This window comes from Pleuronectes platessa, chromosome 3 (assembly GCF_947347685.1).
Source record: "Pleuronectes platessa chromosome 3, fPlePla1.1, whole genome shotgun sequence".
Lineage (NCBI taxonomy): Eukaryota > Metazoa > Chordata > Actinopteri > Pleuronectiformes > Pleuronectidae > Pleuronectes > Pleuronectes platessa.
In genome coordinates, this window is record NC_070628.1 from 26,379,466 (window position 1) to 26,392,378 (window position 12,913).

Sequence of the window (12,913 nt, forward strand, 5' to 3'; positions counted from 1 at the left end):
CCAGGCAAAACAAACGCCCAACTTACAGCGGAAGATTAACACGGCCTCCTCCCCAACTGGCAGACCGGTGTGCGTCCTGGTGCTGTTTATAACCTGATGGAGTGACAGCGGGGACGGCCAATCACACAAGGAATGCAGAGCCAATGGAGGAGCTTGTGGGCAGGTCTAAACGAAAGCAAACTGGCTTCAGCTCGAGCGGCCGTTTCCGCTTGGTCCTAGTGCCTGACGAGTCTCTGTTTACCATAGCGTAACATGGTTTTCCGGACGGTGAAAACTGCAGGGGACCAGAACGGCCTTTTGAAAAAGCGCAGGGGACATGTCCCCTGTGTCCCCCCCCCAAATTACGTCCGTGCTTAGATGTAATGTCACATACAGAGGTAATAATGACAAACACAAGAGTGTGTGCTTTTTGTGTGTAGTTAACCTTTTGCACTAAATGCACATACATGGAACAAAAATCTGTAAAACAGGTGAAATTAAAGCTATTCCTCCTCCATCAATCATGACATTATGATGACATCAGGAGAAGGGGGGCTGCCTCAGGGGAACGAGAGATCAATAACAGAGACCACATCAATGACAGAACATGAGACATGTGTGGTTACAACATTTCACCCATAATTTCTGTCCCATAGTGTGAGGGGCGTGGCCTGCCAAATGTAATAACGCCACCATGTGGCAGATTGGGCTGTAATTACTTGTAACCAATTAATGTACCAATTTCTATGATTCTAGCTTAAAATCTGTAGGAAAAAAATCACTTCCTCCAAATGATTTGGTACTTTAGACGTCAATTATGTGTTGTTGGATCAGTGGATACTACTCTATAGATTTTGGGAGACTTTAGCATCCCCCATGCTCAAATATGTAATACTATCTCAGTCTCATAATGCTGTTTCCCAAATTTGTTGTTGATAGTATAAAAAAAAAGGTCATGTCACATTAGCAAAAACATCATCATGACGGACTTTTATGGTCCTAGAGAATTTTTTGTAGAACACATTGAGCTGTAGTTGTGCGTCAAATTTCAATTTAATTAGTCTTAGGGTGTTAGGGGCGTCACCATGAGGCCGAATGAGCATATGTTTCAGAGAAAGTTGATGAACACACATTCCAGTTATTGTGCCAAGTTTCGTGTGTTTTTAGCTCAATCCCTCTAACGGGAATTTGTGCTGAGGCGGAGGAAACCGAATAATAATAATAGTAATAGGAAAAAAATCAGACCGGAGTAAAAACAATAGGGTTCCGTCCCTTCAGGCCTCGAACCCTAATAAAACCTCTGCAAATGAAACAGATGAGGGCCCGGTGAAAGAGATGCCTCTGAACAATATTGAGCAGCAGGTACAGTTCCGTTTCTGTGGCACGAGCGCTCAGCCACATCACTCGGGCCATAGAGCGCAAACCAGGCAGCTGGTCAGTGCTGTATCTGTTGTGGCCATCAGTGCCCTGGCAAGAGGGCTGATGCTTGTGTTTTTACTACTTGCCTGTGTTTTCTTAAGTTGCAGTGCGTTTAGCTCTGAGGCCCACCGTATCTCTCGGCCCTCAGGTTGTGTTCCAGCAGCTTGGAGTGTAAAAAGTAAAAGCTGTCCCACACATTGGAACAGCGAACAAACTCACACCAGACCTGTGCTGGTTCTTCCACTGGTAGCCTGTATGTAAGACCACCTGTTCGTCATCACAGGTCCAACGCAGAGTGCTATGGAAGGAAGGTACAGCCAAGTTGACGAAGACCCAAAGCCACAGGAAGGAGAGGCTTCAGAGGACAGGGCAGTTTCTGACCCACCAGAGGTATGCTGTGTGAGGAATCAAGATGAGTAAAGCTACTGTTTTTTCTTTTATCGTTTTATCTCCTTTATAAACCCTCTGTCCTTTTAGCTCACACAATCTTGAAATTAGATCAAAAGACTAATGTCAAGCAATAAAGTAAGGTTAAAAACTAAATAACTTTTTTTAGCATCAGATGACTTAAAATTTAGATTTTTGAGATTGATGATTTTAGGGAGCTAAACTAGACTAGAAAACAAAAAAAGATGGCAAATCTCGCTGAATTTCTTTATTTCTAAATTACAATCAAACCAGCAAATGCCGTTGCTTATTTTCAGCAGCAAAATGTACTTGTATTGATTGAAAGCATCTTTATAATTTGACAATGTGACCTTAAATTTCACAGGAAATGTTTACAGCGAAAAAGTGGTAATGCTATGTTTGTCTAACAATGCACTATGTTTATATCATAATCTATATCAAGAAGTTTAATAATTTTTTTTAATTTTTTATGTGTGCCAGTGTGACTCACAGGATCCGATAGGACCAGAGCCTGAAGACTCGGCCCCTGAGCCTGACCCTTCCCTTAGTGGTGAGGATGAAAACTCCCTGGATTCTGGTCGGTCCCACTCTAAACCTGCTGGGATTTACAATTCGATACAAAGCTGTGACACAATATAGCACTGATCAATACATTCACATCTATAAATAAATAGTCAAAAGTAACGCAGACATATTTACAATTTACATAAACTAGGTAATTACGTTACGTTTTTAAAGATAATTTAGGTTAGTTTGCCTAAGATTCCTTAGTTAAAATGTTACTACTATTAATTATTTAAGAAATATTTTAGGAAAACTCTTTTGTGCATAAACTTACAATAATTTTTTTTACATCTTAATTTGTTGATTTATTTTAAGAATGATTTTTATTTTCTGTCTTTCAGTGCAAGACAACTCTGCTCAGATGCCAGTGAATACTAACCTCTCCAACCTCAACACGTCAGAAGACATGGAGGATGAGGAGCCACTGCTGGAGGAGGAAGAGGAGGAATTTCTTGTTCTTGATCCTGAACATGTGTGTAGTATATTCCTTAATATGTATGTGATCAGTAGTTGCCTCCATTCATAAAGTTTAGCATTTCGAGTTTATTTTCATAATATCAAATTTCTTCGTTTATCATTTCAACGTTTCATCTTTTGACAGCCCCTGGTCAGAAGGCAGCAAGCTGCTCTGAACAAACAGCTGAGAGAGGAGCTGGAGAGGATCGAGATTCAGATAAAGGAAAAAGTTGTTTACCTTTCTTTAACTATATGTTCTTAGTATGTCCAGAAGATGGTGGTGTTGAGTTGTTTAGAATGTGGACTATTTTTGGATTGTTATTTCTTAATGCAGCAAGCACATTTTAAGGCCCAACATAAAAATATTGTCAATGAAAAGCAGATGAAATCAACAAACTAAACACCTTTGAGAAAGAACGTTATCAGGACAATAGAAAGCCAGAGTAAAACATCTGGATACTTTGTTCTGATTCCTGCTTTTGCTCTTTCTCCCTCGCTCTCTTTCTACCTCTGCCACAGCTGGGAGTTGAGAAGACAGAGGCCAGCCTCATACAGGAGAAAGGTTTAAAGATTTTCAGGATTCAGGAGCAGCTGGCCAGACTCCACACAAGGCTGGAGGAGCATCATCAGAACAGGGAAAAGGCGGAAAACGAATATCAGCAGGCCCAGGATCAGCTGGAGGCAGGGAATAGATACTTTTCCAACATTAGCAGCCAGCACAGCAGAGCCAAAGCTGATGGTGAGCCTGACTTTCAATTTGGGGGTTTTGATTCAGGATTCATTTCATTCTCACATGTTGCATCATGTCCTTTATACGCTTATGAGCAAGATTTCAATTTAAATCCATTATGACTTCTATGTTTGGAATTATGAGTGAAATATACCATAGTGAAGTCGGACCCGTCCTTTACTTTTAGGAAAATGGTGAATTTTAATATAATTATTATCTTGTTTAAAATTCAGAAACCAGTCTGGATCCCCTTAAACACCCGAATTAGTCAGCAACTTGTGTTTATCAGTGCCGCCATGTCCAGGGAAAGAACAATAGATTCACCCAGCAGCATGAAATATTAGGATTATTTCAATGCTTATTTGGCTTTGTATGAAAATACTTTAGCCTATTGGACATAAACACTGTTTCAGCACCAGTAAGACAGAATCAGTGTCAGTCCATGTTTCCAAACTAAAGATCTGAGGCTTAGTGTTGATGTTTTAACGCTGTGTATCTTCTCCAGTGTCCCAGCTACAGGAAGAGGTCGACAACTTGTCGCTGCACCTCGTCTTCGCACAGAGAGCCTGTGAAGATCTGCATTCTGAAGTCAAAGCAAATAGGACCACCAGACGCAAAGCGGGAGCCGAGAAGAATCAGGCTGAAGAACAGAAACTGAAGCAGGTGGACAGGATGAAGTCGGGCACATTAACAATATCAGCTCATTTGAAGCTTTAACTGTATTATACATATTCATTGATTCATTAATTCACTTTCATTGGTTGAACATTTTGTGTCATCAGGATTTATATGTGGAGCGTCTGACGAAGGAACTGGAGAGGCTGACTCAGCAGGTTGCCATGTATGAGTCCAAGGCCAGTGCTCAAGCAGAGGAGACACAGGCAGCCAGACAGGTCCTCTCTGAGGTAACTATAGGATGAAATAAGACATTTATACTGCATATGTAAGGTCAAAGTGCCTTAGGCATCAACCTTGTAAAGTTTCAATTAAAGCTACTGTAAACAGGACAATCATTTTCAGTTAACTGACAGGATTAAAGTTTAAAGCTGCAATATAGTTTTGGCCACTTAAGAACAGTGGTGCAAGCTGTAAGAAATAAAATGACACAAATGTCAGTGTTAGAAAAAACAATAAATAAACAAATGATGTACACCATAGTTGTGTTTCTGGCCACATAATCAATACAAATCCAACATTTATCCTTCTTTTAATCTCCTGAGAACATCTGGCTCCTCAGCATCTCAATGGGGCTCTGTGTTTACCTGCTGTTTGTTAACTATTAGCAAGGGATCCGTTACACAAACCCCAAAAACTCCAGATGCTAAGATGCAGCATCAGGTGAATGTGACACCTTTCATATTACACATTTAATCCAGTGTTAATGTAAAGATATTAATTTCTGTGCTTCCAAATGATTTAAAACATGAATAAAATTACTGCGATCAAAATGCACAATGTGTTTGGCAAAAACAATACTGTATATATTACAGTAATTTATAGTTGACTGGTGAGATTATTATGAGATTATATGCTTGATTTGATTTCATGAGCCTGTCAGTATCACGCGACTCAACCGAAGTGCTAAAGGCAGGGTCATTGTCCCCATTCATAGATTCTCTTCTAAACGTCAGCCTCTAATATACATTGTTTGATTCTCATATTATATGAGTGTTGGTGAAGTGTCTGTACAACACTGGCATTGCCACATGTCCACACATGTTTGTGTCTGTGTGCAGGTTGAGATGGAGATGGAGTCTCTGGTGATGATGCGTAAACAGCTGCTGCAGCTGTGGAACAGCAGCGTGTTGAGCTTGAGGAGACGCGATGAAGACCTCAGCAAGATGCAGGAGGATGTGCGGTGAGAATAAGGGCAAGAGAGGGATGAATGTATTAATTTGCTACTTATCCACTTGAAACAAGCTTTTGTACTTCAAACATGTTGTAAATGTAATGTCTCTGCTGAAAACATGTCAAGATGTGGCTAATGTTTTTCTCAGTGACAGATTGTTGCCATTGACTTCTTTTAAGGATTAAAAGGAAATGAAAACAAAAATTACTCTCACTATGCTAAATGAAGGTTTTCACCTGTTTCATGAACTGCGATATAAGGAATGGTGACGAATATCAAAATGAAAGCATGTGTTCACACGTGCTTTTCTGCTGTATGTGTTTCCAAAAGCACAAAAGAGGACCAGGTGATCTTATTGGACGGAGAGATTGAAGGCTTCAAGAAATCCACCACTGTAGAACAGGAGAAAAATGAGGCACTGACTCTGCAGCTGAACAGGGTCCTGATGGATGGAGCCACCTCCAGAAAGCTGATCAGTCAGAAACAGGCCCAGCACGAGGCTCTACAGGCAGAATACAGCATCTGCATCCGCATCCTGAACGACTCCGAGAACACCCTCGACAGGCTCACGAAGGTGGAGAGAGGGCAAAGCCTTCTGTGTTTGTCGTTTGTCGTTCTACTCTTTCTCCCTCGATAACCATTTCACATACTTTTCTTAACCCCAAACTTCTCCTTCTTCATTCTAGGAAACCAGCAGCCACCAGACTCATCTGAATAATCAGAGGAGGCAGTTGGAGAAAGAGAATGCTGTGCGTCTGGAGCTGGAGGACAAGATCATGACCCACATTCAGCAGAAGCTTACCCACAACAAGGCTGCCAAGTACTCCCAAAGGCTCACCAGCAACAAAGCTGAGCTCAAGAAAGAAAAGGTAAAGATGCCATTTTTGAAAGATAGAAAAGGCATCACGACACAGTGCAGAGTCCTTCCATGAACATAAGAAGTCATGTTGTCATTGTTATTAGTATATTATTTAATAAACAGTATATTTGTAATCCTTTAGTTTCAAACTGGGGTGTTTTAGAGAAATATAGTATGTGTTCCATTCCAGTATTATAAGTCCAGAAAACTGAAAACTTAAAAGAGACAGACGAGAAAATAACTGTCCAAGTTAAAGCAGTAGAGATGTACTGGTTTTTAATTTCTCTATTTTTCGTCCAACTGAAAAAGAGCTGGATTTTACAGTGCCCGCAATCCAACTTAATAGCTTCTGTCATTAAACCTCCTCTTGCCTCCTAGTTACCCAATTTTTTCAAATCTTACACAATAAATTTGTCACTCAGGCTTTCTGTCTCAAACCTTGGTAAGGTCCATTCAGAGCCATAGAAGGTATCATAGACCTTATTCAAGGCCTGAGTGAGGCTAGAGTGTCTGTTTATTATGCAAAATACCATGGGAAACTGAATTTAAAGTGATTTGTTTAGAAAGAAGGATTCAGGAATGTAAAAAAAAGTACAATAAGTATAAGTTAAGTTATGTATACAGTAACAATTTAATATTACAGTATTGTCTCACTTACCATCTCTTTCTCCCCTTTAGATCTCACAGCTGTGGCAGCTTGAGAATGAGGTGGTGACAGTCGGACTGGAGATCATTGAGGTCACCCAGCATCTGGAAAGCCTCTCCGTCACTCAGGAAGCCCTCGATGAGGAGAAAGCAAAGTACCAAAGAATGATCACGTCCAACCAGGCCCAGATTACTCTCTTCAATGCACTGATTGAAAAGAAGGAGACCACCATTGCCAACTACAACAGAAAGATCAGTAAAATTACAGCCAGCACTGGGGTGAGAGATCTTGGAGACGAAATCCCAAATTGTCTGTTCTTTAATTGTTTAATTCAATTTGAATTTTGAAGTGCAATAGAAACATCATAAGAGTCCGACACTGTATGTTACGGTGGCCCTGAGAGCTCAACGAACAGCAACTTAAGAAAACACATGCAAGTTGACAAAACACAAGCAAAGTAAGAAAACATCTTCATCAATTTCACAACACAACACAACACATTACAGAAACGCGCAGCAAATAGACAAACGCCCTGCAAATAGACAAACGTGCTGCAAATAGACAAACGCGCTGCAAAAAGAGAAACGCGCAGCAAATAGACAAACGCGCAGCAAGTAGAGGAGAAAACACAACGGAAGTGTTTCCAGAGGACAGCTAAAAGTGATGGACACTGCTGCCACAAAAACGTCCAATACGCCATTCAAATTCGGTTCCACACAGGGTTCGGCCACCCGCGGCTCTGGAGCCGAACGCGGCTCTTCAGCCCCTCTGCAGTGGCTGTACAGTTCAGTTGGTGTTCATATGTTTCGCGAACGCTGAATTTAACGAATCAGTTTTCATATTATTTACGTGAACGTAACGATGAACGTGAGTGAACGTCACGTTAATTTTAAAATCATCATCGTATCAGGCCATCATGAAATACGAGGAGCGGGCGTGTGTGTGTGTGTGTGTGTGTGTGTGTGTGTGTGTGTGTGTGTGTAGCGAGCGCTCCGGTCCCGGGCATAGACTGTATATAGGTCCCGGGTCCCGGGGCTCCGCCCCCGCCCACTCGCTCTTTTGATAGTAAAGGTTTCGTACCCCTGCACACTATGGACAATATATTGCCTCACAAACAGGGGTTTGCTTGTTAGCGCTGTTTATTCAGTTTAACAGGAGAAGACGACATGTCTCTAGATCGGACCATCTTCCGTGATCAGATGGGTCTCTCCGAGTGAGTGGGCGGGGTCGGAGCGCCGGGACACACGCACACACACACACACACACTCGCCCGCTCCTGGTATTTCATGATGGCCTGATACGGTGATGATTTAAAAAAAATTCACGTTAATAATATGAAAACTGATTCGTTAAGTTCAGCGTTCGCGAAACATATGCACAACACTGAACTGTACAGCCACTGCAGAGGGGATGAAGAGCCGCGTTCGGCTCCAGAGGCGCGGGTGACCGAACCCTGTGTGGAAACGAATTTGTATGGTGTATTGGACGTTTTTGTGGCAGCAGTGTCCATCACTTTTAGCTGTCCTCTGGAAACACTTCCGTTGTGTTTTCTCCTCTACTTGCTGCGTGTTTGTCTATTTGCTGCGCGTTTGTCTATTTGCAGCGCGTTTGTCTATTTGCAGGGCGTTTGTCTATTTGCAGGGCGTTTGTCTATTTGCTGCGCGTTTCTGTAATGTGTTGTGTTGTGTTGTGAAATTGATGAAGATGTTTTCTTACTTTGCTTGTGTTTTGTCAACTTGCATGTGTTTTCTTAAGTTGCTGTTTGTTGAGCTCTCAGGGCCACCGTAGTATGTAGTAAAAACGACAGATTATCTTGGGATGTGATGACACCAGCTTCAATGCATGTCAACATGCTGACTTTCCAGCTCACAAGTACTGATTAGTCATTACTACATTATTACATAACTCAGCGCTCATGGGTCAGACCACACCCATCTTCCTACTTGGCCTCCATTTTGATCTAGATTTGTATTAAGTTTCATGGCAGTTTTTTGAACAATTCCAACACTATCACTTGACTCAAAACCTGTCCATAGACCAAAGACATAAACACCTGCCATGGTGACGGAAGAAAACAATACCAGCTCTGCTGTTGTATAATTACATGGTATCTTTGTCATTTGTTTGCCTTCTTTTCCAGAATGAAGACCTAAGTCCTCTGCAAATCAAGGTGGATGCGTTGAAGGCTGCTATCGAGGAGCTCGCAGCGAATATCAAGATTGACCAGCAGCTCTGGATGAAACGTCAGACGACTCTAGTAGGACTGACGCGGGAGATAGAGGCCAACAGCAAGAACATGCATAAACTGCAGATAGAGCACACTGTCATGCAGCAGAAAGAAATACATTTCAAGAGTACGTAATGTTCTTAAAAAGCACACACATGTATGAATAGGTAAACAGGTCCAATTCAGTCAGTAAAAGCCAGTTAATTATAGGCCACTAATGGTCTATAGCTTTTAAATGACATGTTTCAGAATGTAACTATTATTATTAGTACATGTATTTTACAACTTTGAAAAACAGACGGTTATAACGTTATTGATCCAAAGCTAAGGAAATTCACTTGTTTTGAATGAGGAGATATTTAAATAAACGTCTACACACACATACATATATAGACTGTTAAAAGCATATAGACAGGTATGGTATACAATATGAACATGACTATAAAAATGTTTTGTACTATATATATATATATATAAATGGGTTAAATTTCACCATAGTATATTAAATAGCAGTATGCTATGTATAGTTTAACTATAAAAAGGGAGTTGCAGATACTATGCACAACCTGTACACTTCCATCTGCGGTCGTACTCTGATGCCCTCTCCACCCCCACCAGATCAGATTGAAGCAGAGCACCAAGAGCATAGGGATCTGGAGAAGAACACGAAGATGCTGAGAGAAGACCTGCTGAAGCTCAACTACATGCTCAGCAAGAACGGGCAGCTCAGCCAGGCACTGGAGAAGGAGAATGTGCTGATGGAGTCAGATTTTCTGCGGAGACTTAAGGCACGGCATGGCTGATAAATTCAGCTTAAATTGTTTTTATTCTCTGCACTTTTAATAGTAAATATTATTAAACATGAAATATAATGTGTTCAGGAAGCAGAGCGGGACTCAGTGGAGATCCAGATGACGTATGAGAAGACCCATGATGAGAAAGAAAGACTCCTCAACAGTCTGGTGGAAGCTGAGTGAGTGTCTTTGTGACAATTATCACAAGTATTTTTAATTATGAAATATTTTGCAACAAAAAAAGCCATCAGCATTAGGGCAGAAGCACATTAGGCCTGTTTTTCTACACACTCCCCCACCTGCCTGCGCTTACATTGCTCTTAAACATTATGCAGCAAAGCTAATCAGAAGTTATTAGGACCTGTACATTACTTGAAGTTTACATTCTGTTTGTATGATTTGTTCTAAAATTTATGAGAAACGCATTTAAACACGAGGAGAAAAAAAGTCTAACATTGTGCACAAGCAGATTCCCATGCTACACACAACATGAGTTGAGCACATTTTCTCAATTTTAATTTTTCGTTGAACTATCCCTTTAAGTTAATAAATGTCATATCAATATGAAGACCATCAAAATATTTAATTAACTATTGGGGGGGTGGGGGGCTAGAGTTTTTCACAGGACCATATACTTGTGTTTTTAAGAGCACAAAACCATCACATCTAGTGTACACAAGCTAATATTTGAATAAACTTGTCCTATAATTGGATGAAAATCCGTCAGTTATTGACTGCTCAAGTCAGTCTGGATTTATCATTTTGTTGGGTTCATGTGTTCTGTGCGTGTGACCTGCAGGCGGAAGATCCTGCTGTGGGAGAAGAAGATCCAGCTTGTCAAAGAGACTCGTTCAGCTTTGGACTCTGACGTGGTCCAGGGTGAAATCCAGATGATGAAGGCTGAGATACATCGTAGTGAGGTAAACCCTGCACACACAATAAATAATCAACGAGGTAAACAATACATGTACAATTTTATTGATGATATGAGTGCTTGTTTGTTTAATCTCATTTAATACGTGTGTGTTAGGCCCAACTCAACCAACTAAAGAGGCAGCAGGAGCAGTTGCTGAGGGAAAGTGAAGAGACAGTGGTGAGGAGGGAGACTATTGCTAACCGTAGAAAGGCCATGGTCCACAGCTCACAAAAACAGGCTACAAAAGGTGAGCTTAGCCGCCAAGCACAAGGCCTGAGGCGCAAGATCAAGGACCTGCACAAGGTAGGACACATGTCATGATCGTCCATTTCTGCATATGTACCTGAAGCGCTGTTATCTCATATGCATCATTCATCTCTTCAGCATGTGGCTGAGTGTGAGCAGGTGATCAAGGACCAACAGGAGAGCCAGGGGTATCTGGCTGACGCGCTTGCACAGCAGAAGCAGCGGCTGATAGAACTGTGCAGCACCAGCCGCACCCTGGACCATGAAATTGTTGCTCTCGAGGACACTAAAGTCAGGGTAAGGAGCAAATATTGTGCATGAATGAATACATGCTACTAGGTGAGTATACAGTAACACTGTATCTGTTTGCACCCGCATTCTGAGCGTAACTGACTCCTCACTATATTGAAATCTAATACACAATACAGTCTTCTTTTTTAAGCTGCCAGAGTATATATTATAGCTGACATGTGTCAATCAAGTCTCCTCTCAGAAGTGAAATATGCACCTTCTGTCTACTGCAAGTAAATGTTGCTATTGATGTGTTGAAGGAGTGGTGAGAATATTTGTCAAAGCACTGTCCAGGTCACGTTGACACAGCTCTAGATTTACTGTCATCACAGTTTCCACTCTTGGAACCACTCCCACTTAGCAAGCATACCAGATATAGCTAGTAATTGCTTTAAATAAAAACCACTCTCATTCTTTATATATCCCTCCCTCTAGAACTTAGACCACCTGTTGATTCTACAGAACCGGGCTAAGAAGCTGCTGGGGGTGTGCGAGGGCCGCTACAAGGCTTCGTCCACCAGGGAGTCAGTCAGAGCAGCTCTGCAAACCCAGACTGAGCATGTGCACGCTACCTCTGCCATCTTGCACCGAGTTTGTGAAGAGTTCCCCCAGCACCAGGGGCCACTCCGCAGGCTAACGTTAGCGTTGGCAGGTCGTGCTCAGGCAATTTGAAAGTGCGGGAGACAATGTAGACATGAAAGTTATAACAGGAAGAGGAAGTGAGTAACAAAATTGTGTCCATTACAAAGTGATCAAATAAAGTCTCGATGGAAACTCGATCAGAAAAAACTAAATCCTTCTCTGTTTGTCTTTTTCTATCCAGCTGCCAGTTTGTAAACGAACTGAATCAGTGACAAAAACTATCCCCAGTCCTTAATTGACAATTTAAATGGTTCAGTATAATTATATGTTGACCTCTTGCATCAGAAAAACACAATCAACAAAGCAGAGCACAATTTTACAATACAAGGAACTAAGAGAAAAAGGAATGGAGAAAAACTGTCTCCCGGAGTCGTAAAACACAAGAGATGATAGAGTTTTAAAATATTCTAAAAGACAGTAAGACACTAGTTTGAAGGCAGTTTGCAGGTCACGCCTTTTACGTGTTGCATAATACATGAAACCAGTTCTGCCAAAGTTAGTGTCTAAGTGTATGATTGTGTGCTGCACTTACTGTTTTTAAATAACTCTTATTTACACCAGTGTCCCACAGTGCAATGCCCAACAGAAATGGAATCTGCAAACATTGAATTATATTGTGGATGGTGGTGTGGCAGCTACAGCAAAAAAATAAATAGAAAACAACCTCACATTTTTGGTATTGTGCTTTGTTAAATTTAATCAAGTGAACGTCTGTAAGTGCATATAAAGAATCGTACACTGAGAAAAGCTGTTGCTGTTTAGATTTGGCAATAATATTATGTTTAATGATTGGGAAACTAATCTGTGATATGCTTAATTTAGTGCCATTCACCTGTGTGGTGGTGTGTCAGTACCTGCACATTTACTATGGGCAAAGGCAGTTACAC

The 12,913-nt window shown here is 41.3% G+C and overlaps 1 protein-coding gene across 1 annotated transcript; it reads left to right on the forward strand.

Annotated features, from left to right (window-relative positions):
- Positions 1–1,698: 1,698 nt before the first annotated feature.
- LOC128436498 (coiled-coil domain-containing protein 40-like) lies at positions 1,699–12,056 on the forward strand. Its single transcript, XM_053418221.1, has 18 exons — positions 1,699–1,788; positions 2,287–2,383; positions 2,712–2,842; positions 2,972–3,055; positions 3,346–3,565; positions 4,062–4,219; positions 4,339–4,461; positions 5,293–5,414; positions 5,736–5,979; positions 6,092–6,274; positions 6,943–7,188; positions 9,051–9,264; positions 9,756–9,925; positions 10,019–10,110; positions 10,731–10,851; positions 10,962–11,150; positions 11,232–11,390; positions 11,820–12,056. Exons 1-18 carry the CDS (start codon positions 1,699–1,701, stop codon positions 12,054–12,056), a joined length of 2,880 nt encoding a protein of 959 aa, XP_053274196.1.
- The last annotated feature ends 857 nt before the right edge of the window (positions 12,057–12,913 follow it).